The 27,724-nt window shown below is 41.9% G+C and overlaps 3 protein-coding genes across 4 annotated transcripts in view; 2 read left to right on the top strand and 1 right to left on the bottom strand.

The window, feature by feature from the left end:
- Positions 1–257: 257 nt before the first annotated feature.
- Positions 258–7,209, bottom strand: LOC139340934 (cytochrome P450 3A30-like). Its single transcript, XM_070977087.1, has 13 exons — positions 7,055–7,209; positions 6,794–6,887; positions 6,537–6,586; positions 6,224–6,323; positions 4,180–4,293; positions 3,943–4,028; positions 3,692–3,834; positions 3,475–3,599; positions 2,833–2,917; positions 2,187–2,347; positions 1,861–2,087; positions 897–1,059; positions 258–810 (listed from the first exon to the last, which is right to left on the bottom strand). Exons 1-13 carry the CDS (start codon positions 7,123–7,125, stop codon positions 736–738), a joined length of 1,494 nt encoding a protein of 497 aa, XP_070833188.1. The 5' UTR covers positions 7,126–7,209; the 3' UTR covers positions 258–735.
- Positions 7,210–7,657: 448 nt separating this feature from the next.
- Positions 7,658–11,527, top strand: mrpl57 (mitochondrial ribosomal protein L57). The gene is made up of 2 exons (XM_070977086.1): positions 7,658–7,766; positions 10,111–11,527. The coding sequence occupies exon 2, from the start codon at positions 10,126–10,128 to the stop codon at positions 10,432–10,434; it is 309 nt and encodes a 102-aa protein (XP_070833187.1). The 5' UTR covers positions 7,658–7,766; positions 10,111–10,125; the 3' UTR covers positions 10,435–11,527.
- Positions 11,528–12,891: 1,364 nt separating this feature from the next.
- Positions 12,892–27,724, top strand: part of kcnh1a (potassium voltage-gated channel, subfamily H (eag-related), member 1a) — a 36,296-nt gene continuing 21,463 nt past the window's right edge. The window contains exons 1-6 of one of the 2 annotated variants that reach the window (XM_070978348.1): positions 12,892–13,150; positions 19,573–19,696; positions 23,700–23,806; positions 24,118–24,246; positions 25,915–26,033; positions 26,275–26,667. In XM_070978348.1, coding sequence (XP_070834449.1) covers positions 13,078–13,150; positions 19,573–19,696; positions 23,700–23,806; positions 24,118–24,246; positions 25,915–26,033; positions 26,275–26,667 — 945 coding nt within the window. In that variant the 5' untranslated portion in view covers positions 12,892–13,077. The remainder of the gene's footprint in view (positions 13,151–19,572; positions 19,697–23,699; positions 23,807–24,117; positions 24,247–25,914; positions 26,034–26,274; positions 26,668–27,724) is intronic. The other variant, XM_070978349.1, reaches the window with a different exon arrangement.

Genomic DNA, 27,724 nt, shown 5'->3' with positions numbered 1-27,724 from the left:
GTAACAAGTGGTGGGCGCTTTTCAGTGAAAACTAATGAAAGCTGGTTAAATTTAAATCAAGTCAGGGAAACGCTCATGTGAGGCTGTTCAGCAGGTGTCTCTGATGAAGCTGAAATCAGCCACCTGCTGGAGACAAATGCCCATCAGTGAATAGCGTTTTTGCATCAAAATCCTCTCCACTGACCAAAATGATCAGTATGGTGTCTGACATGATGCAAGAAACTTAAAAAGGGAAGAAAGGCAAAGCAAATGCAAAACGAGATGAAACACTGTAGGTGTTTATTGTTCAATCTCTTATCTGCCCCTTACAAACAGGCTCCTCAGGAATATGTTTCAGTTGTGAAGGAGTCCTGTGGGAATTAACATAGGTGCATTGTGCTCTATATTTGTTTAATAAAAGACACTCAGGGTGAGTTATTAAGACCATTATGTCAGTTCATGTACTGTGCCATAAAAAGACAGGATAAACTAGGTGCTTTTGCATTTTGCAGACATCAAAATACAGTAAAATTACACAGACAAGACAATTTATAGACAAGTGGAGAAGTTCGTAAAACACATTTGATTCAGTGACGTTGCAAGAAACATTAAATGTTAGTTAAGTTTCAATAGTATAAAAGCTTGAAGTACAAACTTTGTGTTCCTGCCAGCAGTTTCCACATGTTCACCAAAAACTACAAAATAATGAGCTTGACAGGAATTCAGAAGGGATGTTTGGAGACGCTCTCTCGTGGGCTACTGTTGTCTGGGAACGAAATTGAGTTTCACTGGCTTTTTTGGCTGAAGCTTCCAGTCAAACTCCAACGGAATCTAAAGAAGAAATGAAAGTAATATCAGACACATGACAGGAGGAAAGTGTGACAGTCTGAATGCTGTGTGTGCAGTGTTACTCTTACCACGGTGTCTTTGCATGTTTCCAAAGTGTACTCCTGCAGAAGACGAACAACGACCATCTTCATGACGAGGATAGCGTAGCGCATCCCAATGCAGTTACGAGGACCGAGCCCAAACGGCATGTAAGCATACGGGTTCACCTCCTCTGCGTTGTCTTTATTGAACCTGCACAGACAGACAGACGCACAGATACTCTTGAGATCAAGGAGTCTCCACTGAGAGCGCAGAGCCATGCATGCTCGAACAAGTTTGTGTGAGTAAAAGCTGTTCTACCCAGTACCGGCACAAAGATACAGGCACAAGGGCTGCACAACACTGCACTTTGTACTGATATCTGAAAAGTAGTTTTTGTGATATCCTTTATTTAACCAGGTAAAAGCCTCATTGAGATTAAAACCTCTTTTACAAGAGTGACCTGGCCAAGAAGGCAGCACAGACTCAGTTACAAGTTTTTATGCAATTGCAAAAATCATGTAATTGTCAGTTGAGTGGACCTAACTGTGAGTCTGGTGCATCTGCAGGTGTCTAATAAACACTGCTGACAGTTGAACATTAATTTGTTTCCAAGTGGCGAACACAATTAGGAAACCTAATGACATGTAACATTTACTCTGCCATAGTATTTTAAAGTGTCCATTTTCCTGTTATTCTATAAAACAAGGATGCTGAAGTTTTTTTAATAAATCAAAGTTAAATATTAACATAATTAAAAAATTGAAAATTGACATTCTACATCCTGTAGCTTATGTTGGCAACTGTAGCAAACTTCAGATGGATATTACTGTCTAATTTTCACCCATGAGTAAGTATGTTTGTATAGTTTTATCTTCACTACTTGTGCTACTGTTACACTACATTTTAGCTTTTACCATTATCTTGTAATGTCACTCGTGGCTGCTGTTTACATTGTGTCCACTGCTGTTTCCAGCATCACAAATGAACTTTGGACGTTTTGATATACATTACCTCTCTGGTCTGAAAAGCTCAGGTGAGCTCCAAAAGCGTGGGTCCATGTGTAACAAATGCACAGGCATCCCAACCAGGGTTCCTTCAGGGATGGTGAGGCCGTGGACCTGGACAGTTTTTTTGCACATCCTCTCAAGCCGAGGGGCAGTGGGGATCAAACGCTGCGACTCGCAAAGAACCTGGTCCAGATACTGCAGACCCACCACATCCTCGTATGAAATGGGAGACTAGAGGTGAAAGTAAGGCAAAAATAAACACATAAGGATTAAAACATTATGCTGTATGCTGTCAGCTACTGAATAAAACCACATGCAGAATGACTGTACATCTCTCGGTATGCTGGCATCGATCTCGTCATGCAGGGTCTTCAGCGCGTCAGGGTTGACGGCCAGGTTGTAAAGGAGGTAACTGAGAGTGACACTGGTGGTCTCATATCCACCAAAGATGAAAATGAAGGCCTGGGAAAGTATCTCGTGTTCAGTCAAACCTACAAGAAAATGACATGAAAGAAAACTATTTTGACAAGCTGAGACGTTTATCTTCACACTAAATACATACACACTCTGCTCGGATCCCCGTCAGACCACTGGTACTTGCACTGGTAATGGCTCCGGCTCATTCTACATCCAGGACATGGTCAAAGCATACACCTGAGCCCATCCACTACACTCAGCTACTGCCAGCTTATTTACAACTCCCCTCACTAGGAGGGGGCCAAGCTACTGCTCAACAAAAATCATGGCTTTTTTGCTGCTTTGGATAAATGCATAAAGATCATGTTAAGCATGTTAGGCTGTGTCTAGCCTCATAAACAGACTTTCATGTGTTCCTCATGAGCTGAGTCACTTGATGAAGGTGAAGAATAATTTGATTGGAAATGGAAAACAGTGCAGTGATGAATTTTGGGAGTAGAGCCTTTGACTCTTACTGTTACCTCGACATTAATGAAGCACTACTGTGGAGAAAACCCACCTTTACTTGGCTGATCATGCTCATTCTTTGTCTCTGATTCTGGTATCTCATTGTCAATCATCACCTGCAGGAAGTCTGCTCGAATCTAGACCAGCACAGAGAACATTCAACATTGACACAAAATGCACAAAATCAATACCAAGCCTACTGAAATGTGATAAGTAATATCAATTTGAATGACAGCAGACAAAAGTTAGAAGGTATGGTAACACTTCATTTGAAAGGGTAGGAATAAAACTGACATGACACCTGTCATGAACATGAAGGAATCTTTATTAGGATTTATGACTGTTTATTACGTGTCATTAAGTCAATGAACCCTAATCATAACCCCCATTAAAAATGGCACAAATGACCAAATGACACTTAATGACAACAGTCAAAAGCACTGATAGACTCCTTCATGTTCGTAACAGGTGTTATGTTAGTTTTATTCACACCCCTTCAAATGAAGTGGTGCAGACAGGGTTTTTATAAGTTGCACCTTTTCCCACAGAACCTGAAGGTTTAAAAGAACAATTCAATATTTTGGTACTGTCAGATTTAGGCGAGCTGTTTCCCCATGTTTCTAGTTTTATGCTTAGCTAAGCAAATAATTGCATTTCCCAAAATATCAAGCCGTTTCTTCAATTCTCTACTTACAGAATCATCTCCATGATGCTGGTCCTTAAATCTCTTAATGATGTTGTAGAAATAATCCACACTGGGTCTGGGCATTAGCTCAATATTCATAAGCTTCAGCAGACGGGCACTAAAGGGAAACACGACTGAAAAGAGACCATAATCCATTTGGATAGTGTTCCCAAAGTGCTCAGATGATCAAGCGATCTCACGTGACAGAGATGAAAGGGGTACATACGTATCAAAAAAAAAAAAAGAAAGTTGAAGTTGAGAATCTTCTTGAGATGAACAATAAGTGGATCGTCTGGATTGTTTGTGGAGTCTGCCTCAACGCTGAAAGATGCACTGGTCACCACATCCAAACTGTAAGGGCCCATAAACCTACAGCAGAGAAAAAGAGAGCAGTTCATTTTCCCAGAACTGACAGTGATTAAGTGTACTGATGTATGGAACCATAACATGGTCCACGGTAACAGATTAACAACGTACTGTTTGACATCGATGGATTCATCCAAATTTCTTTGTCCAAGTTTTTGAATGAGTCGGTCTGCATAGCGTGTGATGATGGGAAACATCTGCAAGAAAGAAAAGTTGTGAAATGTTTAATGTACATTCAACAGAGAGACACGCGTAGACACACTGTAGACACATCTATGAAGACATACATGAATGCATTTGCATCGCTGAACTTGGTCACATGTTAGTGAGCTCAGATATGACACTGACCTGTTTCAGTCTTCCGCTGGTGAAACACGGTGACAGACTGCCCCGAATTCTTCTCCACCTTTCATCTTTAACGACTGTAATTGCATCATCCATAGGTCCTGGAAATGTGTTCTCCTGTGAACACGAGTACAGTTATGAGAAAACTGCACTGAATGACCATAAAACTCACTGTGTCTGCTCAGAGCTGACTCATGTGTATTGTATGTAAGTTTGTATGTAAGTTCACTGTCCCGTGCTACACCATTCGACCAAGTTTCATTAAAATCCGGACAGTAAATTTTCCATAATTCTCCTCAGAAACAGACAAACTAAACAAACGGAAAACATAACCTCATTTATGGGGGTAAAAATACATTGCAGGGACTGCATGAGGCCATCAGCAGTCAAATGGTACTTTTGTTGTACTGGTGATTTTAATCAGACAGATCTCATCTGCTTTACCTAAACTCCACCAGGATGTCCACACTCCCACTAGGATAAACAAGGCCCCGGGACCATGTTTACACCAAAATTCCTGAAATTCCTGGATATTACAAAGCCCTCCCACCACCCACCACTTTGGACTATCAGACCAAAAAAGAAAACACTGTTTAAGTGAGGACAGTTGAAGTTACGGCAGCCCTGCCGGACTGTTTTTCCACACAACAGATTGCCAAGATGCTGCCACCCAGGAGAACGACATCAATTATGACAAATATGCATTATCAGTCATCAGAAAAACATTGATGATGTGGTGATCACAAGTCAATAAATTATGTCCCCAAACAGAGAGCCTGGATAAATGGAGAGGTGAGGGTCCTATCCAGAGCCAAAAAAGCTTTCGGTCAGGCAAGAATGACAAGTGGTATCAAGGAGGCAAAGTGTAGAGAGGCCTCGACACCAAAGATATATGGCAAGTGATTCAGTCTACTCTGCCTGCAGAGCACCAGCCACTGTCAGTATCCACACTGTGAGTCAAGCTGCTGGGCCTGGAAACATCCCTGGCTGAGTATTAAGAACATGAGCCCACCAGCTAGTTGATGTCATGACTGACATTTTAAACATATCACTGAGACAGAAGACACAGCTTCTATCGCCGCTTTACCTGCCCAGTCTAAATGACTGCTGTCCTGTAGCACCAAAAGCTTTAAAATACTGGTTCTCCAGCACAACAAAAGCAACATCCCAGCCAACCCTCCACAGTTTGGATTCAGAACCAAACGATCCGCAGAGGATCTCCACTGCCCTCCACTCAGCCTTCACACACCTTGACAATAACATCACCTCCATCAGAATGATTTCAGCTCAGCATTCAACACCACCTCCCCCATGAAACTGGCAAACTTAGCACTCTGGGCTCGAGTACCTCTCTGAAACTCGATATTGGATTCCTCACACCTGATCATCACTGGCTGAATTACAAAGTGAGGATTCATATCAGGAGGAGATTAACAATCTTTCAGAGTGGTGCAAAGACAACAACCTGCTGCTCAGTGTCAGCAAAAGAAGCGGACTGTTGATATTAGAAAAATCAGCGTCACAGAGAACCTGTTATGGTCATCTCACATCTCCACCTCGGCTCAGAAACAGCTGTTTTGTTTTGTTTTTAGAGGAAACTTAAGAGAACAAAATTTCCATGCCAATTTTTTTGTCAGAGAAGCAATAGAAAGCATCTGACTGGAAATATTACAACTTGGCATAGTTTGTGCAGGACAAGAGGGCTCTGCAGGGTGTGATTAAAACATCATTGGCATGCATCGCCCGAGCATATCGGTGAGGCGCCTGCACCAAGTCCAAAAGATATTAAAAGACAATACCCACCCCAGCCGCAGCCTGTTTCTGCTGCCGCCTGGGTAGTGACACAGAAGTATCCGCTGTTGTACCACCAGACAACAGAGCAGCTCCTTTCCACAGGCTGTAAGACTCCTCAACTCATCCTCTGCACTCCACCATAAAAAATAGTTTTTCCTGTGTAGCATTAAGGGACTACAACTTGCATTTCATTGTGCAACCCTGTGTTGCAAAATGACACTTAAATTGAACTTTGACAGGAAGAGTTTCTCACCCTGCGGTTGGTAAACACAGAGAAGCACTCCTTCACCATCACAGTTTTAATAATCTCAGGGTCCGCCACCATTAAATATGGTGATCGTCCTTCAAACAACCTGCATGAAAACACAACAATATCACAGTATCATGAGTGATTATCATTATGATTGTTTGGGTTATTACTGGGTTACACAGTACCCAAGCGCTATCCATAAAGACTAACCTAAATTATGTCTTAGTATGTGCATGTTGTGGTAAAATTACTTAAAAGCAGTTCCACCACTGATGTCACCTGAGGTTTTTGGCCTTGATAAAAATGAACAACTCACCCCCAGACGTCCCCGTATTTGGCATGGCACTCATTGTCAAAAGACATTCCCTGCAAGGAATTGTACGAAGTGTTAAAAGGTTAATGTGCCGCAGAGCTTTGAACAGGTACACCCATAAAATGTATAGATAAGCCAAGCAGTAAGCGCAAGGCAGGTTACTGCTGAGTTATATTTTAGGAAAAAGGCTTTCATTATCATCAAATGTATGCATGACAAATATCCACATTTCTGTTTGTGTTTGTTCATGTGTGCCTTACCTTTCTGAAGTACAATATAGTTCCCACAAAAGGTAGAGGCCTTGGTCCGTGTATTCCCAGTTTTTTGAAAAACTTATATGGCCAAGTGCCATACCTGTAAAAAAGTTAAAAAAAAAAAAGAAGTTAAAAAACAAAAAAACAAAAAAGAGAGAATTATACTTTGTTACATGAACAGGGATCAATGTGAAAGCTGTCAGACTGTAAAAGGGTCCTGACAATCCTGCAAATGATGACCAACAAACAGATGCAGAAAACACTTACAGTAACAACAGGGTGACGACGAGAGCCAGCAAAGTCCAGGTGGTCCCTGAAAACCATGAAAAGAGAAACATGTTGACTTGGTGTCGAGAAAGAAACTGACAGGAAACCCCACGGAAAATGAGAGACTGCAGAGGGACTCAAGTGAGCTTATAACCGGCCGACGGTGGGAGGAGTTCAGAGACTGAGGCTCCAGGAACGTGATGGTATTTATGCAAAACACAAAGGCCCAGCTTTGTGCGCTATGCGTTGACTCTTCATTTAAACATCAGGGTCGGAAAAGCGCTTTCCGAACTTTATTTCAATAGGAAAACATTTAAAGCCACACACACACACACACACACACACACACACACACACACACACACACACACACACACACACACATATTCATTATGCATTAATTCCCGTTTTTCCAACTTGTTGTCGATTTCTCCTCTTCTTCTTAATGGTTTTGGGGTGCCGCAACGTGCAAAAATTCACATAAAAGTTTATGCTTCTCGAAAAGTAACCTACAAAGCGCGAGATATAAACAGGAACAAGACATGTTTGAACCTTTTCCTGCACCGTAGGTAACCCGGAAGTACGATTATGACCCCATCCCCGCGTCTTACACGGTAAAACCTTTACCTTTGTGTCTTCGTCCTCAAGCTGTTTCATTTTGGGTGTTTTTAAATCTTCAGTCGGCAGGAGAACAACATTTTTGGAAAGTGAGGTAATGCTCAAATATGTGGTTTATAATTTAATGTCCGTTATGAGCGTTAGATAATGGCGTTTACATGCTGCCCTTGACTTATAACGTCAGGCTACGGCTAAGCTAGCGTCACATTGCACGTCAACTTGGCTAATGTTAGCAAACATAAGTTAGCTTTCTGCACATGCTAGCACTGTCGCTGTAGCTTTGGGGACCTCACGCTTCTGCTAGTTAATGTTGACACTTAATGATACAAGTGAATTCAGAGCTGTTTAAGAGAGGCTTTGATTCAGTTTATTGATCACTTCCTAGGCTGCAGTTTGTGGTGCTGCCGCATTGTATTGGGCTACACAGAGAGGTGCAATGTTTTGTTCATCTCATTTATATCATTGAGGTTTCAGAGAGAGTGTATGACCGTTATTCCATTCCTGATTTCTGTGTTTGGTCTTTCGCTCGGTGTAGTTACTAAACTTAAGGTGCTGCTGATTAAGGTGTTGCAGCTGCATGACCCTTATATTGCCCACGATGGCTCACTGACACTTTTACCATTTTTTTTGTGTTGTCATTTACATCCAGGCTTCTCCTGATATGGCAAAGAAAAATGTCTAAAATGCTGATTGATTTCAATGCTTGCCCATTACCCACTTCAGTCAAACTTAATTGATTATGATGTTGGGTGTCTTTTACATGATTTGACCTTGAAATTTATCAGTTATCAAGAGTTACAGCTATTTATTAAACTATTTGCTACTCCTGAAATAACTGATTTTCATTTAATTCTGTATTTTTGGTCACTTTGGCGCAGTGGAAAAAAGCTGTGAAGACAATGTTTACATCATTATCACCATTTAAGTCCACATGGTGAATATGTTAGCAAACAGTGGCTTATTTACACATCCAGAAACGTTGTCACTCATTTGGAGCCATGTTTCTTGTCAATTTGTGAAAGAAAGTCAAATATTCACGCCCCCTCGCCAGAAGTAACAGCGTGAGAGTGACCCAATACATAAAAGTTGCTGGCCATAAAACCTTGTTTTGGCTTTATAACCTGCAGCTTTTCTGTTTTGGGTCCAGTGACTCCTCCCAGGTAATCATGCAATTCCTCTATAATGAAAACTTATTTGTTTGTTTATTTGTACTGTTACACTTTTGACTTGTTATACAGTCCCCACCAAACCCTGAGGAGATAGAAGTGGAGTTGAAGTTGCTGATGTCATTGTCATGCAGCATTGTAAACTAGCCACAATCTATGACTCAGCTTGCGAAATATCAACAATTAGTAACCTAATCAGTGCTGCTGATACAGCTTCTTCGCAGGTCTCTGTTGGTTGTATTTTATCCACTGTAGCTTATCTGATTTGCAATTTCCAAAACAGTGTCTACACATGTGTGACACACAGAATAAATGGGTCAAATGTCTGGTTGTAGTAAATACAGAGTGATCTGCAAAGACGGGACAGTGTGAAGGGCGTGTAACATTTTTCTGTGGTAAAACACTTTGGTGAAATTTGTGATTATTTTTATTTTGGTGTAAAATGATAACTGATGTCATCACAAAAATCGAGCTTGAGAGTTGATTTCTCTTCACTTGACTTGATTCTATTTTGCAGGATTTTTTTTTTTTATGACATGATTTCTTAAAGTCCCTCCACACTGATGATCCACCCACACAGGTGTTTTCATTAATGTTGGCTGAATAGATCTTAGAGCCTGTCACTGTGTACACACTGTAATTGATCAGCATCTCCATTACTTTCTGTCTATTTTGTTGCGCATTACTTATACCTGTGAAGGTGCAGATCGACATTTAAGATAACATATTGTAAATTTTTTCTACTGTCGCCATCTAATGAAGTTATAAAAATAACCGTCACCTGTAACATTATGACGCTTGTCAATCATCAGCCAGTGCGAAAGTGCAGTTCCCCTCTGCTCAGGAATTGTTGTTTGTGTCCTTTTTTATAAAAGTGCACAGCTAAATAATGCAAGCACCGTAGGAGGGATGCTGATTGGCTGTGCTGAGAGCAAGGACAGTGACCGAGGTCTATGACAATGGTGTTTAATTAAATAGCTGTATAATTTACAATTTTCTGGCAGATTGTTATTCCCAGAATACAACAGAGGTGACGTTAGTGTATTTAGTAACACCTGTGCTTTTCCTACTAGACAAATCAAAATGTCTGCTGTGGAAAAGACCTGCAATGCTGAACACTTCTGCACTGTTCTGGTGGTTGTGATGGTGACATGATTAGTGCACAATACCTGTACTGAACACCATATTTCTGGCATGAACAGTACCACAGTCATCTTAACGATCGCTGATATATGTTTTGTTTTTGTTTTTTTAAATGTTTTGCCTTTTCAGAAATATCTCGCCACCATGTTTCTCACGCTCAACCTGTTGAAAGGCATCTCTGGGAAGCAGTGGATCGGAAAGTATCGCCGTCCACGACAAATTACCTGGCAGATGAAGCGCAACATGCTGAAGAATCTGGAGCGCGAGGCTGAAAACGAGTACTGGATCAGCCGGCCGTACATGACTAAGGAGCAGGAGTACAGTCACGCCGCAGAGCGTCGAGCCCGCAACTGGCTCAAGATCAAGGAGACCAAATTTGCCAACTTCCCTGAACACAAACACATCACAGATCACCTGAGTCATCTGAGGATCACCAAGACATGGTCAAGTTAATGTGAGCAGAGAAACAGCAAGCAAAGACTGTCTTCACAAGGTTACAGCATGTTTGTGTGTAAGAAAACTCTGTCAAGTGGGACTTCTACCATGAAAAGTCGTCAGTCAAATCCACAGTGGACTGTTTTAACAAAAGTGTGAACTGTTTGTGGTTTGTATCACAGACTGAATCCACGCTGCAACACGACTGTAACTGCTCCACATTCGGTGCTCCTGCTTCAGATAAAAACCGCTCCGCAATCAATCTGTGAGTCCTTATTTTAGCGCTCATTAACAAAATGCACAGGCTTCCCACTGGTTTTAAATTCTCTATCATTATATGAACTGCTGAAGTGTAGGCCACGAGGAAAATGCTGGAGGAATTATATAAAGTGTCGGGGGAGTTTCTGTAATTTTACAAAGGGTTAATTTCACTGTAATATAGCTGAATGCGTTCTACTGTTTTACAGTTCATGTATTGAAGGGTTGAGACTGTCAGTGAGCCCAATTGTAGCTGGAATTAAAGTGTTTAATCCCTTTGAACCTTTGAAGTTAGAAAAAGCAGATTTTCAAGGTTCGTGGAAATGCTCTCACTTCATTAGTGGAGTCTCACAAGGTTTCAGATTTGTGCTGTGGCGGGAAGCCTTGTCGTTCTGTTAAATCTACTGTCATGTGCTCCTGTTTGGAAAAATAGGCTGTGCTGGCATGATCGTTAGTGAATAGTTTACTGGGTTGATTCAGTGTTGGACGTTGGGCAGGACATTGACCTTCGCATGCAAGATACTGTGTTAGTGACTTACCTGATAACAGTTATCACCATTATGTGCACTTTGCCGCTCCAACACAAACACATGACTGCAGGCGTCATTAGCATCGTCTCCTGCACCTTTATAAGCTGCACCATAAAACAAAGCAATCACTGGCTTGGTCATCCTCAGCCCTTACATGGAGCCCTCTGCATGGCCTATTTCGCATTTATAAGCAGTAAAATATTAACACGTGGTTTATGACACTGTGATGTAGTTGCAAGCACATAATAAGGATATTTCCAGTGTTAGTGTGGTCCACTTACAGAACTGCTGACAGTTACCTTAATAAACACATATCTGCTCACATCTTGATTAGAGTGTGCTGGAAGCCATTTGTTTAATGATCATGCAACCAAAACTTTTAAAGAAATTGAGGTGCTGTGGTTTCCTCTGTGAGCTGCACCGCTGCCAAGTGGACAAACAACGGCACGGCTCTGCTGTTTGCAAACTTTTTAACTGGTTAGACATGAATGTGATTTGCTGTTGGCCGTAGGAGCCATCCAGTCTGATTTACACCTGCGACAACAGGTGAACCCAGTGAACGAACTGCGAGGATAGAAAAGCAGCAGAGGAGCCACAGGTGTGAGAAGCCTTTCCTACCGGCCTTTGTTCTGTCTACTTGTGTAATTTTGACAGTAATGTTGCCACCAGAAGCTTTATTTGAGATCCGTCTGAGAATGGGCACTGCAGGGTCCAAAATAATTGAACAGGATTAATGAGCTGGTGGGGGGAAATGCTGCCTGTGAAAGGGCTCTTCTACTGCAAAATGGAATAAATCCACATGCCTCAGTAATGCTCCTCCTCTGGGACGCCCATTTCAGGAACCTGACTCGAAGCGATTAGTCCATGAAACACTGAGCAGAACCCTCCACGGTGGACTGAAGGAAGCGCTCCTAACTCAGGTCTCAGTTCGGTCTCACACTCCAGAATGAAATTAGCTCTTCGCTGTTTTACTGTGCCAAATATATCAAGGATGAATTCTTGAAGAAAAAAAATGAATCGCGTCAGCTTAAATAAAACAGAACAGTTCACAAAAGGAGACGATCATGTCAAATAAAGTCACAAACCAACTCATTATTTCTAAGATTAACTGATCGACATGTTGCTGTGTTTGATATTACCTTATTAGTAATGCAACAATATGTGAGCAGCATAACTGGTTGAGGTGTTAGGCCCCACCAGAGGGTCACATGGTAAATCTGAGGGCCTGTGAGATGATTGATGGTGTAGGAAAGAAAGTTTTTTCTCTGTGCTGTTTTCTAGTATTCATCTTTCAACAGTCTTTTAAATGAAGCCACGTCAGAGGTTCATGAAACCTCTCTCTGCCAACAACTCAGAAACGTGACAAAGACCCAAGTTGCTCTTTTCTGGAGAGGTCGGAAACCAGTGGTTTAATCTCAAACAATGCATTTTTATAAGATACCATGTTTTTTATATGTGAAATGGATGTAGTGGAGTACAATATTCCTCTCTCTAAACTGGATTGTTTGGAATTATTAAGTAGCAGAAAATGTACTTAAATGTCATCAAAATACAGCACTTGACTAAATGTTCCCAGTGCCGCTGCTGGAGTTTGCGGACATGTTGACCAGCAGATGGCGCTCCGGCGCCGTTCGCCGTGCAGGCGGAGGCGCAGAGCCGCTGCCCCTCCGCCGCCTTCAGCCCAGGCGTTGTTTTCGTCTCCTGGATGATGAGGCGCCAACGCAGCGCGCCGGGCCGAGGAGGAGGCAGCTAATGAGAGCAGACGAGCAGCTCCTCTCCAAGAAATCACGCCTCAGAGCCGCAGAGACCATGAAGACAAGCGGGGGATCGAGGGGCACACATTCACCTGCAGACGCCTGAGTGAGGAGGCAGGATGGCGGGGGGCCGCCGGGGACTTGTGGCCCCTCAGAATACTTTTTTGGAGAATATTGTGAGACGGTCGAACGGTAAGGATGAGGATTGATATGGTGCGCTGAACTGAAAGGTTTCAAACTAAATCTGTTTTAAAGAGCAGGCACAGAAATTGTCCGACAGCCTGTCTGATCAACTAATTAACGAAATGTAAAAAATGGAGGCTAATAAGAGATAAAACCGTCACCTGCATGCGCATTAAAAATGTAGTGTTAAAAGTTAGTGTCCCATTAATTCAGTTAGTGTGATCATTTTTCAGAATGACAGTTTTCTGCTCCTGCTCCCAGTTGGGAGACCCTGCAGGAGTGAAGCGGTGAAGACAGCAGCTTAGATTTACTACTAATTGCATAAGGTCTCTGCAAGTCTTAATTGAAGAATTATATATAGCAGAAATGTGGATTCTTGGGATTTCTTCTGTCTCTTTGCGTGAGTGAAGTGCAAATATTCGGATTTTTAAAATCATGCAGGCTGAAGGTGCAGCTTTGTGTCAGAGATCAGGATGATCTTCAATGCGAACACTCGAGCCTTTATTATTATTAATATATTGATATTATTCACCGTGATTCCCCTTTAAGCTACAGATTGGCTTGAAATTAAACCATTAGGCTCTTGTTGCTCATGTCTAGCCTTTGAATATTAACCAGCCGAATCTGAATAAGTCTGAAACTGAATAACCTCAAGCTGTGCCTTATTATCACTACTGCACACGTTTCTTCTTTTGCATCTTTAATTGTGTGGATAACAACGACACTGACACAAAATCAAGCCCTAAAAAACATTGCACGTTCTTCCCATTGATTTCCAGTGTGGACATTACAGCACAGATCATCACCAATCAAATACCATCAACCAGCAGGGAGGATTGTTATGGCAAAATTCATTAAAATGGTTAAGTTGATTTCTTGACTGTCATGGCTTTCATCTAACCTAAAAAGTTTCAAAACTCCTGACACACATTACCAGACAGTAATTAAAACATGTTAAGTTCACAGTTCCAGCTCTAAAATGTGGATATTTCCTTAATCTTCTTAAAGAAAAAACAGTGGTTATGTTACTGAGACAAATGCCTGTTAGTGTACAGTCTGCTGTCTGAACGTGAACACAATTAACTGCATTTATTTGACAGCTGAAATTGACCAAACCCTGATGGAAGCCGTACTGTATTTTTGGACGTGGTTGTCAGTGAGCCTTTCTGTTTTATTAGATCCAACAGGAAGTGACAGGACAGACTGGAGAGTTATGGCACCGGACAGCTAACTGTGAAACGCAAGCAACAGCTTTGTGTGCGTGTCTGTCACGACAACATTGGAAACACGCCAGCTAATTGACTCGAGCTATAATGGCCTCTTTTTTAAATGAGGTTTGGTTACAGTAAGGCTTGGGTATTTTTTCATTCATGGCCAGAGCTCCCAGAAGCATGTCAAACTGACATGTGTGTCAGTGTACGCACCCCCTTGGCCTCGCTGTCAGTCTGCTGTTGCAACAGCTTCTGTTGCACATATCTACATTAAAATGGGTTATGACAGAAGGGAACAACTTGTTCGGAAAGGGTGAACGCATCTCTCCAGAACGAGGCCTTTTAGATGAACAGTGTGGGAATCTCGCTCCCTAAGGTACATAACATATTAAACAAAAAGAACAAAAGAAGCACATGCATGTGTTTTTCTTATGACCTTGGGCGGTCCATGGATTAGCAAGCAGTAAATCTCCCCAAAGCTAGAAACAAAAGAGCTGAGACTGTAATCTGCAGGATGTCACTGAGAAAGTGGAGTGGCTTGTGAGAGACACGGCGGCGGGTGGGCGTTCACAAACAATGAAATATTCCCTTTTTGTGACTTTCAGTCGTTCATTTTTCAGAGCACAGCGGGAACGACACAAGTATGAGACATAACAGTGAGGACTCTGTTTCATCTGAGAGTCAGTAAGAACGCTCATATGAAATGTAGCCGGGGTGAAAATAAGGGACCACTTAACTGACATCTAGGACCCCCTGAAATCCTCCAAATTATTTTTTTTGTTCACACATTAAGCTAGTGATATCAAATGCAGCTATACTGTATGGAGTTTATTATGTTGAAATGTTGAGCGGTGAGAGGAAGATGTGGGCGGCTTACTGGTGAAACCAATCCTAGCATGAATAGCCTACTGGTGCTGCTGGTTGTGCACTATTAGCTTCTGCAGTTCTGGCTCATTTAAAGACTTTGAACCTGCATTAACTGATTTTTTTTCCACTTGCCAACAGCAGAAATAAGTTATGGAGTCGTGCTTCTGGCTTACTGGTGGATTGAAGTCCAATATTTAGGTGTTTACTTAGTCCCCACCAACTCCTGAGGGAACTATCTGGTTATTTAGCTGCTAAATGCTTCACTATCTTCACCACTTAGTTGCTATGTGTGTCTGCTGTTAGGTGCTGAGCAGGTACGCCAGTGTGCAGTGGGCTTTTAGAGCCTTTTCGCTGAAAACAGCTGCCTGCAGTGGCCGAATACAACGCTGTGAGAGCGGCGAGAACGCGTGAACCAAAACAGTAAAGCCGAGGGCCCGACAGCTAAAGAATGAGCTGAAACTCCCTGTAAAGACGAGAGGAGCTGCAGATAAATCTCTGTACCTAGGGTCATAACCATAAGCAAGTTATGTTATTGCATTGATTTCACATTATCATTTAATACGTCGTTATTGTAAAAATATGGATTATCCCGGCTTCAATGTCCCATTAACAGTCTCAATCGGGCATTTGGCTCTAGCAGAATAAATCTCACACATGTTAAAATGGTAGCAAAGTTAAATAGTGACAAAAACAGAGCTAATTGCAGACTCCATAAGACAATCCACATTCACAGCTACCCATAATCCTCAGGGGTGGCCGACACACCAGAGGATTATGGGTAGCTGCTCCGACTTCAGGCAGGCAGCAGCTGTTATGAAGCACTCAGTGGTTTCATGGGAGAGCTGGTCCATTCGTAGCATCGCCACAGTTCTGACAATATTACAGTTTAGGTGAACACAGGAGGCTTGAGCCGACATATAGAGGCTGAATCTACAGATTTGGATATTAGAGCAGAGCGGACTGTTGGCTTTGGTGGAGGTCCGCAGTCTGTGTGCACGCAAACTGATAAACTTTTCCACCTGCACTAAGCAGCAGACGCACGACTAACGTGAAGATAGCTGGATATATTAGCTGCTAAAGAGCCAAACATCTCTCTCACAAGTTAGTCTGTTGGATGCATAAGTCAGCATCTCTATGCTAACGTGCCACAGCAAGCTAGACGTATGTCTGTCAGCTTGTTTCTGAGCTCATCTGCCCCTCAGTGGATGTGATGATAGCTGCTTTAATTAGCATCCGGCTACTGTCAGTGTTCACCTTTTCTCTAATATTTAAATGGAATATGTTTCCCTATAGGTCAGCTGTTTCAGTCTCCTGTGTCAAGGTTAACCTTCAGTCTCCGGTCTTGGCAAATAAGACAATAATACAGATTCCTGGAAACAACCTGTCGTGTTTTTAGCCACTAACATACATTCAGCTTGGAGCAGGGGGCCCAGACTTTTTCCTTTGGAGGGCCTTTGTACGGTATGGTTAAGATACAAAATGGTACCAGGATCCCAAGTGTCAAACATATTTGAAGAGCATTTTTAACTCACACAAAATGCTAATTTATGTTATATCGCACCAAATCGAACATTGTGGCGCGCCAACTTTGGCCCACGGGCCCCACTTAGAGCAACGCAGCGAGGTTTGCTGGATTCACAGCGGTGTTGTAACCGCCCTTCTCTTTTTTGCTTGACACGTCCCATCTTTTTTCTGTCTGACATTCAACAGATGTTTCTCACTGTAATCTGTTAACCTTGTTTTCTTTTCAAAAATTTCAGTTTGGACACTGTCACATAGACAGACAGGTACTATAAAGTTTAGTTTGGTGTGCTGCTTCTGTTTCCCTTACAGTATCGACCTCTCTGTAATGTACCTCTAAATGTTCTATACCAAATGCTGTTAATTTACAAAGCACTTAACTGATTAGACTCGATGAGATTTTGGAGATATTTGTGGAAAAAACTGCTGCACTTCAGCAGTGAATGAACAAATCCAGGCCGAATAACAGCCATTGATGTTTGGACTCGATGCTTCTTTACCCACAAGATTCATCTGCTCATTGTAAAATAACACGTTGGCATGGAACGTCTCATTCATATTCTGTCTGTGGTCTCATGCTTTTAGTTGTCATTTTAATGTGTTTTATTTTGATGTGATCAAAGAGATGCTTGTATGTGTGTGTTCCTATGTGGTATAAGATAGCGTTTCCGTATGTGTTTTGTGGCAGATGTTTTATAATCCTCCTCCGTCATCTCATTGTTGGAGTGTGTGTGCAGAGCAGGTGGTTTGCTTTGAGATCTGCCACACAGACTTTCATTTTTTAATCCCTAATTATCATCACTTGTCTTGTCCCGTTTAAACCCATTACATCCTCTCCTTTTTGCCTTTTGTCAAAATAATATGGACAGATTTCTATCAAAAGAAATGCAGAAAAACAGTCATCAGTTTGAAATATCTTTAATTTCCCTGCTATGCAACAAAACTTTGCTTCTTCCTGCTTCTTTTTGTCATTTGGCTTTTAAACAGATGTTATGCACATTCGATGCAGATGTGCAAATACATAATCACATCTAATTTGTCTTGTACAAAGTATGTTATTGAAGTACAGTTATGGTATTTTTAAATATGTTGCTTATTTCGTACAAATTAAAGGCAAATCTTGATGGTTTTCATGTTTTTAAGCATTTTCACAATCTGCTCATTAATTGTAATGTATGTCCTCACCTTTAACGTTTCTTGATCAGGCATTTGAAACAAAGTTCTGCAGAGTTTTCCACAGCAAATATTACACATTTCAGTCATGTACAGATTGCATTAATCATTCTCAGTTCAATAGGTTCGCTGTTAACATGAAAAACCCTGACATTTTCCTTTAATTTAATGTATTGTGACACGAGGACCGTTCTGCGAGGCTTAAAATTAGGATGCAAGGTAAACCCTCTGTTCAAAATACACATGCAACTCAATCATCATTTAGGTTCATTAACATTTTGACTGATTAAGTCTTGCTTGGAGGCCTTGCTAACATTTCAATATGCAAAATATTCCATATGAGAATTAGCATACTCTGTTTTCCATGACATTTAAATATGATGACAGCAGATGTTAATGTTTGTAGACTGTACTTGCCATTAAACAATGCTTCATTATAATAATCATAAAACTGGACTGTTGGCATTAAAAGCACGCAGCAAAAACAACGCAGAGTGTTCGTGTACTGAAAGTTCTGCTAACGAGCGACGGCTAATAAAAAAGTCGGGAGCAGATATTTGGAAGTTTTCCACATAAGCAGAGATTTTGTGTTTGGCTTACATTTGTGCACACACGCCTGTGAGGAGTGTTTAATGGGCCGTAGACCAGCATGGACACTAATGAAAGTGTCTTTAAAGTAGCTCTTTAAGGCAGGATTACTCAGAGCTTTTAATGTTAGGAGAAACATTTCAAGACAAACACACAAAAAGTCATTTTTAAACATACATCTGGACATAAAACCATATTCCAGGTTTTGTGGCCATGATGACGGGATAACATCCATCATATCGTCACTGAATAAGTCCCTGAGTGCCAGTGGTGGAATGTAATTAAGTACATTTACTCAATTTTTCATTCCCCTCTCGTCCAGTGAAAACCACATATCTCCAGATACGTTGATTTTAAAAGTGAATGTTTCTGAAAAGTTGAAGGAGTAAATGTTCCTTTATGGGTTGAGAAAATTGGCCTACTTCTCAAACCAAATTAACTATTTAAAAACCCTGTCGGATCAGCTGGAAAATGCGTCACATGTTTTTCTGAGCTCATGAAAAATTGACTTTTTAGGGATACGTGGTTCTCACAGGACAGCGATGTGACAGACATTTGATGATCTTACAGAATATGATGCATTAAACTAACCAACAGTATATAAAGTAGTTAAAATGAGCTCAAGCTAAAACATCTACAGCAGTCAGATGCAACATACACATTAATGTAGCAAAAATATGAATGCAGAAACATCAGATATGAAGGTAAAAACTGACTAGATCCATTTTACAACATAATGAGTACTTCTACTTTTTGCTTTAAGGTTTTGAATTGAATTGAACATTGAAGGCAACATTTTTCTGTTTGTGATAAACATGTTTGACACATGAAAATTAAATTAACATTTGCTTTATAGTTGCATCCTGTAACTCTTTGAATAACTTACTTCTTATTTTTCAGTTGCAGTTTCACCCAATCTGACTTTGATTTAGATCAAATGTAATCAACATCAACCTTTTCCCAAACCAAACTATAGTTTGAGTGTTTAAGTATAAGTACATGAGTCACTGTAGGAAACACCGCAGTCCATCAAGTTATTTGCCCCTTTCTTTGCCCTTTACTTTCAAACAGATACCAACTTTGTCCTGGGGAACGCTCAGATAGTGGACTGGCCCATCGTCTACAGCAACGATGGGTTCTGCAAGTTGTCGGGGTACCACAGAGCAGAGGTGATGCAGAAAAGCAGCACCTGCAGGTAGGCAAGAGGATCTGTGTGTCGCAGCATATGTGTGTTAGGATGACAGTCTCCAAATGCTTAAGAGGGAAGATGTTTGTTCCTTATGTATATTCACGATTTCAGAAACTATTTCATACAACCTCCACACTAATTTAGAAGCTGTGACTCAATAGGATTGCCTTTTATTTTCACTTTGGCATGTTCTGAATCTGAATATTAGAAAACCACGATTAGCCGGTGACGTTGCAAGAACTTGTTACAGCTACAGCTATCTTGTTAATCTGGGTGAGCTTGGCTGGCAAAGCTAATCATGCTGTCGCTGCAGTTACACTGCAGGCAGAGCGAGAGTGACTTTACAAGGTTTGTTTTAATGTCATAAGTACCTGAAGTGAAAGAGCAGCGTGGAGCTCTCACTTGCACCATGCAGACATGGACTGAAGTACCATAACAGGTTTGCAGTGGTTTGGCCTTGTTTCATCTGAATATACTGTTTGATTTTGTGGTTGTGCCGCGGTATAGGCCATTTTCACTTCTGTCTATTTATGTTTATTTGTCTTTGCACCTCCTACCACGGCTCGGAGGAGGAGCATAATGTAATCGGGTGCATGTGCATATAGTTTTTGACCGTGCCCGTTCCAAGTGGCCACTATATGCTATTACCCATGTGCATATTTTCAGATTTGATTCTTAGCAGTACTGCAAAAATCTTTTCTTAATCAAGTGATGAGAGTTGCTTTTGGTTCTGTAACAGCTGCCGTCTTTGAATCTGTCTGCTGTAGTTAAGAACAAGACTTCAGAGTCCACACCATGCTAGCAGCTCTGTGAGGCTGTACTTAGGCTCAGCTGTGCTTTGAGCTAACGTTAGCATGCTCACACTGTTTGTGCTTACATGCTGATGTCCAAAAGGTGTAACGTTAACCATGTTTGTCCATCTTAATTTGGTGTGTTAGCATGCTAGCATTTGCTAATTAGCACTAAACACAAAGTGCAGCTGAGGCTGATAGATGTGTTAAAATATTCAGTCATAAATCAGAGACAAAATTTTGATGACATGAATGTGCACTCGACATTTCATGGCAACAGATGTCAGGATATTTGTCAAGCATTCATTCTTTGGGGACTATAAGTGTATGTACCAAATTTCAGGACAATTCATCCAATAGTTGAGATATTTCATTCTGGACCAAAGTGGAGGACCAATCAACACTGCCATCCATGAGGCCATTCTGCTAACGTGGCAATAAGGCCGAGCCTGAGGAACCACTACGCTTTTGATATATAGTTCTTCATTTCAAAGCTCGAATGCAGGTATTAGCTCTGGTGGTGACTTTAATGATGAAAAGTGTGGATTCAGGTGAGGTTCGTCCACAGGGTCAGAATGAGGAGCTCAGCTTAGTTGCTCTCAGGGGCCTTAACTGTGAGGGGAGCCTGCATCGACCCCCTTCAGCAGAGCATCTTCATCATCAGCAGAGGAAGATAGAACCACAACATGCTGCTGTGTTGGCGTGAACTCACAATTAGAATTAATGTGATATTTCCATCATTTAAGACTTTTTCTCTCTTGCAAAGATAGAACCAGATAACTGAGACACGAATCTGTGATGAAACTGCTTCCACATCACTGACAGTGACAATGTGGGCAGTGATCCAGGCGCTTTCCCCAAACTGTTCACGTACTGTAAATGAATAAACTGAATTCTTATTACGAGAAGCAGTCCTGTTCGAGTGGACCATGTCTGGACTCGCCTGTAATAAGCATTCCAGTAACCAGTACATTAATAGGATCACATGGAAACAGTTGGTGCTGCCAGATTTGAGAAGTGTGGGCGATTTCGTCTGTTGTGGGAGATGCCGTTTGTCACAGCCAACGCTGCGGCTATTACTGATTTAGACCCTTGGGTCCCTAAGCATAAGCTTCAGAACACTTGCCAATGCAAATATTGAACAGAGTGTGTGATGATTTGTTTTAGGCTTATTTTTAGGTTGCTTGATGGAGTGAAGTGTTTGTAAGAGGAAGGAAAACAGACCTAAAATATTTGGACTGTATTCGAGATCGAGGTATAAATGTAGAAATGCTACCAAAAATTTGAGAAAAGGACAGATTCTGGAAGAATATTTTTACTGGAAACAGTATTTGACAAAGAATTCAATGACAGTGATTACAAATCAAGAAATGATAATATTCCATAAAAAGCTGGACCAAAGGTGTTGTGAAAATGAACTAGTGGCCACTGAAAAGTTAAGTTTTAATATCAAATACAGCACTAATTAATCTAGTAAACACACACAGATTAAAAGTGAAACACATAGCAGTTAGCCCAACAGTAAATTAACAGCAGGATTGAATAAGAATGCTGTATTAGCAACACATTAGCCTCACACAGCTGCTAGCTTGGTTAGCTGCAAACTGATGAACTACATTCGCAAATCACAAATAAAATCAATCTCAGAACAGCTGTAAGAGAGTGCAGATAACACAGATAACGAGGACATTTCATTTCATTTGTTTGCTCAGTGAGAGGATGGTTGTAGCAGTGTCAGCTGACCTGCAGAGGAAGTGTGTCAGCAGCGGTTGGTGAGACATTAATGGCGCCCAGATGAACCATATTGACTTTGGTGATCCACTTTTGGTTCAGATTAAAATGTCTCAGCAGCGATTGCGTGGATTGTCATGAACACAGACAGATATTCATTCCCCCCAGAGGATGAACTGTAATAATCAGGTCATCCCTTAACTTCAACAGTACAAAAGTTACTCCTGTCAGCTGCACTGACATTAGCATTAGCATTAGCTCAAAGCTCACGCACATTCCTCTCATATTTTGATAACCTTTTGTCCCTTTCAGATGAAGCTTTATTTTTCACAATCAACATGACACGTTTTGAAATCCTCTCTAGATTTTAGCGCCTGTAATTCAATAAAAAGCGGGTTAGTTCCTTGGTGAGTCGTTTTAAAAGGTATCACCACCTCCTTTCATTATTCCTCAAATATTCCTTCGTGCCTTTAATCATTTGGTCTTTCGGCTTTTTTCTGTCTTCATGAGGCAGATTATGAGGCCACAAAACATTCACACAGCGAGCGTGTTTGATGTTTTTGAGGATGACTCAAGCATAAGATATATTCTCATTTCCCCACAGTGTTACAGTCCAATATCTGAGCCTCTTTCGCTGTAGAGGTGTGGATCAAAGACGTTATTTCCATCTCAACTGCTCTTACTGCGTTCTTTGTCTCTTCAATTATGTATGTGTGCTTTTTGTACGCTGGATCCTGTAAACACACAGTGACAAACCTGTGGGAATTTTTCACGCATGACGTCAAAATCACTTGAGGAATTATTTTCTTTGAAGAAAGTCGCATTGCTCCCAGCTCAGAGAGAGAGAGAGAAGAAGAGAGAGAGAGGACAGTCATCAGCGATATTACACCGAGTGCTGGTCTGAAAAGTCTCTGCAGCGTCACAATGTAGTCTCATTAAATTTAGCCTTCCTTTTGTATTTCATAACAAACTCAGAGTTATATTTAGATCATGCTGGAACAGGCTGCCACTGAGGGTGGCAGTAACAAGCAGAGTGAGATGGATGTCTCTGCAGCATGGTTGAATGTGCTCATGGCTGCTTGACCCATCTTCAGGTTTAATTAGTTTTTCAGAGCAACTTTGCCAATTAGACACCAGGCTGCATTTATCTTTTTTATGCTTTTAGGATACATTTCAATGCATTTTAATCTGCTTCTGCTCTATATTTAATGCAGCCTAATTCTGCACAGTACCTCTCTAGAGAGGTAGGAATCAGTAGCTGATCTACACAGCTGAGGTGTTATTCTTGATTTTCAGAAAATGTACAGTTGAAATAAAGAGGAAAAGTTCAATAAGAAAACAGAACAAAAAAGCACAGTGTAACACATTAAGACACACACAGACTGGCGCCTTCCTCAGCCCTCTTTAGTGCCAGAACGAGCATGTTTGTCCAACGTCCCGCTGTCCACTAAACACTGAAATAGTTTTTTTCCCTCTGTGTTTTCCAGCTTCATGTACGGGGAGCTCACGGACAAGGACACGACGGAAAAAGTGCGACTAACGTTCGAGAATTATGAGATGAACTCGTTTGAAATACTGATGTACAAGAAGAACAGTAAGTAGCAGCGTGAGAAAGGAGGAAAACGTGAACTTCCGCTCTCTTGTCATGCAAATGTATTCAGAGCCTCAGCCGAGTTCAAAGGCAGCGCAGAACGTTTCTACCTCTGCAGAAATGTGCTAATTGGTGGAGAGCCAGACCAGAGAAGCCTTCCCAGAAAAATGCGGTGCTGTGTTTGTTTCCACGCAGGTGTAACCTCCCTCTGCCTGTAGGTGTTCCCGGAAAACATGGAAAGTCCAGAATATTTGAGTTTATGCTACTCAGCAGTATGTGCATCCAGCTAAATATTTGTCTTCTTTTATCTTCAGGGACGCCTGTTTGGTTTTTTGTGAAGATCGCACCCATTCGAAACGAACAGGAGAAGGTGGTGCTGTTTCTTTGCACCTTCAGTGACATCACGGCCTTTAAACAGCCCATTGAAGACGACTCTTCCAAAGGTTCGAGTCCACACTTTTCATTTGTTCATCTTTGTGCCTTTTTGAAGCTGAATGCATTTGCAACCACGCTTGGGCGTCAGTTGGCCCAATCAAATGAGAGAGGCAGAGGTAGCATTAGTCAGAGATCACCACTCGCCCCTGTGCATTGTGCATCTGCTCTGGTAAGTACCCACTCAGTCAGATACTCACCCCCATCATGATCTATATCAGCACACAGCACAAAAATAGTTCACCAAACTGTATAACCGTCGAAGACAGCCAAAATAGAACATGAATTAGTGCAAGTGAGCAACAGGGTGTGGAATCATGAAACTGAGGTTATGGTTCAGGCTTTAGCATCAACAGGTAGCACTCTGCTAAAGGCCGTTGAATCAGTGGGGACTTTAGCTTTAGCCGTCTGTCTTACATGGCCTGCGGGCAACAGCGACAAGCATGAGTTTGTGCTGCCTGAATGGAGAGTGAGGGCGGTTGTTAGGTAAAATGCAGGAGCTCACATGAGCCGAGCAAAGGCTGTCCTCACCTGAGACATAACAGTATGTCAACCAGGACACGTGTGAATGAAGGAAGGATGATTTTTGATTATAAAACAGATGATGTGTGATAATTAAGTCTGACAGGAAAGCTTTGGTGCTTAGACTCTGCAGGGAGATGTCGTTTCACACCCTGATTCTGTGACTTTTTTTCAGTGTTTCCTCTTTGTGCGTTCAACAGCTGCACAGCGTGGCTGCCGTGTAAAACTCTCTACAAAAACAATAAACTCACTGTATTTAAGCAGCCACAGCCAGGCAGAGCAAGGGTTGTACATCAAACACCCCAGACGTTGTTGCCGTTTAGCGGTCTGTTATTGGTTATTGGAAAGCACAGCTGGCAGCAACAAAGCTCTGCAGCAGCAGCTACTGTAACGAAGTTCAGTGAGTTCAGAGTTCAAGGCTCCATCACTCTGAAGGACCACTAAACTCTATTATCTGAAAGTCTTACAACTCACACACACTGAAAGTGATGAGTTTGCCACAACATTACATCAACTCGCTGTCAAAATTTCCCTTTACGCACATCAATAATCTCCACCAATTTCCTCCAAGCCGGACTTTTCCAGTCATTGTTGTTGTTCTGGGGGAGGCGAATCAAACGGCTCAGTAAACCTGAACCTTCAGTTTCTGGAACTGACCGGGAGATCTCGATCCGATCTGGTCCATTCACAGAATATTAAACTCCTGAACTTTTCTGGTCACGTGCAGGTGGGATTAAAAATGAATGTAGGCCTGGTGATTTGCTGGATAAGGTGATAATTCTCAATAATGTTGAAATTTTCAGCGCAGGTTGATTTTACATCTATCAACTTTATGTCAGAATGCCATTCTTGGCCAATGATCGACAAGGTGACAGGTGGTACAGGTGAGACAGAAAGGTCTGGAATAAGAGGTGAGAGAGGATGAGGAGAAGCAAGACCAACCACAGGACACAGGCTTTCTGGATGGATCTTGAAGCTTCATATTTCGACATCTACAACTGTGTCCAAATACTCAAATATACCCAAAACTCACTCACATCAGCATTGATGCTGGAAAAAATCCAAAGGGACATACTTCATGCTGTTGCTCCAGGAAATATCCAGCACCAGAAAACTTGAAAATCACATTGTACACTGTATGTGTTTACGATCCACAGGCTGGGGAAAGTTTGCCCGACTGACTCGGGCTCTAACAAGCAGCAGAGGAGTTTTACAGCAGCTGCAGCCCACCGTCCACAAAGGAGAGAATGTCCACAAGCACTCCCGCTTAGCTGAGGTATGGAGGATACATCAGATTTTATTTCTGTACTGGATGCTAGAGAACAAAGTAGACGCTGAGATTTTGTGAAAGTCTTTTAAATCAGGTCAGCCTCTAAGACTTACACAGCACTTCTTATGAGCAGGTGAGCTATAGTCACCATAATTTAAGCTCCTTGCTACAGTCTTTTTGGCGTCCTGCTGTGTATATTTATTTATTTGCCGCTTCTGAGTTTCCCTGGCTTGCTGTTTTTGGGCAGGTACTGCAGCTGGGCTCAGATATCCTACCTCAGTACAAGCAGGAGACGCCCAAAACCCCCCCTCACATCATCCTGCACTACTGCCTCTTCAAGACCACGTGGGACTGGGTCATCCTCATCCTCACCTTCTACACAGCCATCATGGTGCCCTACAACGTCTCGTTCAAGACGAAGCAGAACAACGTGACGTGGCTGGTGGTGGACAGCATCGTGGACGTCATCTTCCTGGTGGACATCGTTTTAAACTTCCACACCACGTTCGTGGGACCCGCCGGCGAGGTCATCTCCGACCCCAAGCTGATTCGAATGAACTACCTGAAGACCTGGTTCGTCATCGACCTGCTGTCCTGTCTGCCGTACGACGTCATCAACGCCTTCGAGAACGTGGATGAGGTGAGTGCTGTGGCGCTGCGCTGCCCATCGTACGTAGAGCCGAAACTACTTTCATAATTCGTTTAGCTCTCATTCATGTCAAACGTCTGCTCGTTGCAGCTTCTCAAACGTGCAGCTTCAAAAATAAAAATGAATTCCAGATGAACAGGACACACCTGACAAGGCCCTCACACACCTAAGGTATCTGAAGGTGCACATCTCGTCTAATGCTGGAGCCAATGTGTGGGTGAAGGTACACGCTCCTCCAGGACGTCTTTTTTGGACATTTAAGAGGCTAAATGCTCATTTCTAGTTTACACATTTAAGTGTGTACTTTCATCTGCCTGCACTCGTCCAGTTTTTTTTTAAAAGGAGTGAGCGAGTGATTGATCGTCGACTTGTCAGAAAACTGTTTTTTTTATTGGGTAACCATGGCAAGGTGTTGAGCCTGCTTGCTCTGCTGCTTTCTAACTGTATTTCCAGGTTGGTTTAAGGTGCTAACTGTGGCTGGGGATTGCAGTGCAGCGCGTTAGGAATAATATGGAAATTTGCCAGAAGCCTATAGGCTATTAATAAACAATGCAAATCATCTCCCAGGCCAGAGTGAATTAAGCTTGACATGTGTCTTAGGTGATTGCAAACAAAATCTATCTTAATGCTAACTAATTGGAAATTGCTCAGTCTGCTCAGCCTTTTGTTTTTTTCCACCAAATTGGGAGTAAAAGTCTGAGAGCTGATCATTTCCGAGGTGATTGACAGGTTGTTAGGTTTCCGTGCAGGCACTCCGGCACGTTTAACAAGCCCTGAACATCAGCTCCTGTTCACTGGCTGCTGTCCTGTACAGTGGCAGTGAAGAAAAACAAGTCGGGACGAGCAGCATGACAATATGCTTGTTTGTGAATTCATAAATGTTTGACCGTGATGAGGAGCGTTTGCTGGAGAGCTATCACAGGATCTTGAGATAATTGGCACGTTTTAATTGGGGAAGGAGTGTTACATTATTAAACCGAGGCGCTCTTCAGTCCTCTGCTGTCGCTGATGCCCTAAAACCATTAACACCTTATGACAGCTGACAAAA

The sequence above is a fragment of the Chaetodon trifascialis genome, chromosome 13, assembly GCF_039877785.1.
Source record: "Chaetodon trifascialis isolate fChaTrf1 chromosome 13, fChaTrf1.hap1, whole genome shotgun sequence".
Classification (NCBI taxonomy): domain Eukaryota; kingdom Metazoa; phylum Chordata; class Actinopteri; order Chaetodontiformes; family Chaetodontidae; genus Chaetodon; species Chaetodon trifascialis.
The sequence above is the reverse complement of the archived record's forward strand: the minus strand, read 5'-3'. Positions and strand labels throughout refer to the sequence as shown.

What these genes read in the sequence shown, in the direction of transcription:
- mrpl57 (XM_070977086.1), top strand. Translation starts at nt 10,126, where the DNA reads ATGTTTCTCACGCTCAACCTGTTGAAAGGCATCTCTGGGAAGCAGTGG.
- LOC139340934 (XM_070977087.1), bottom strand. Translation starts at nt 7,125, where the DNA reads ATGTTTCTCTTTTCATGGTTTTCAGGGACCACCTGGACTTTGCTGGCT. An exon ending in GAATCCATCGATGTCAAACA is followed by an intron (nt 3,835 to 3,942) that starts GTACGTTGTTAA and finishes TCTCTGCTGTAG; the next exon opens with GTTTATGGGCCCTTACAGTT. An exon ending in TCTTTTTTTTTTTTTGATAC is followed by an intron (nt 3,600 to 3,691) that starts GTATGTACCCCT and finishes GTCTCTTTTCAG; the next exon opens with TCGTGTTTCCCTTTAGTGCC.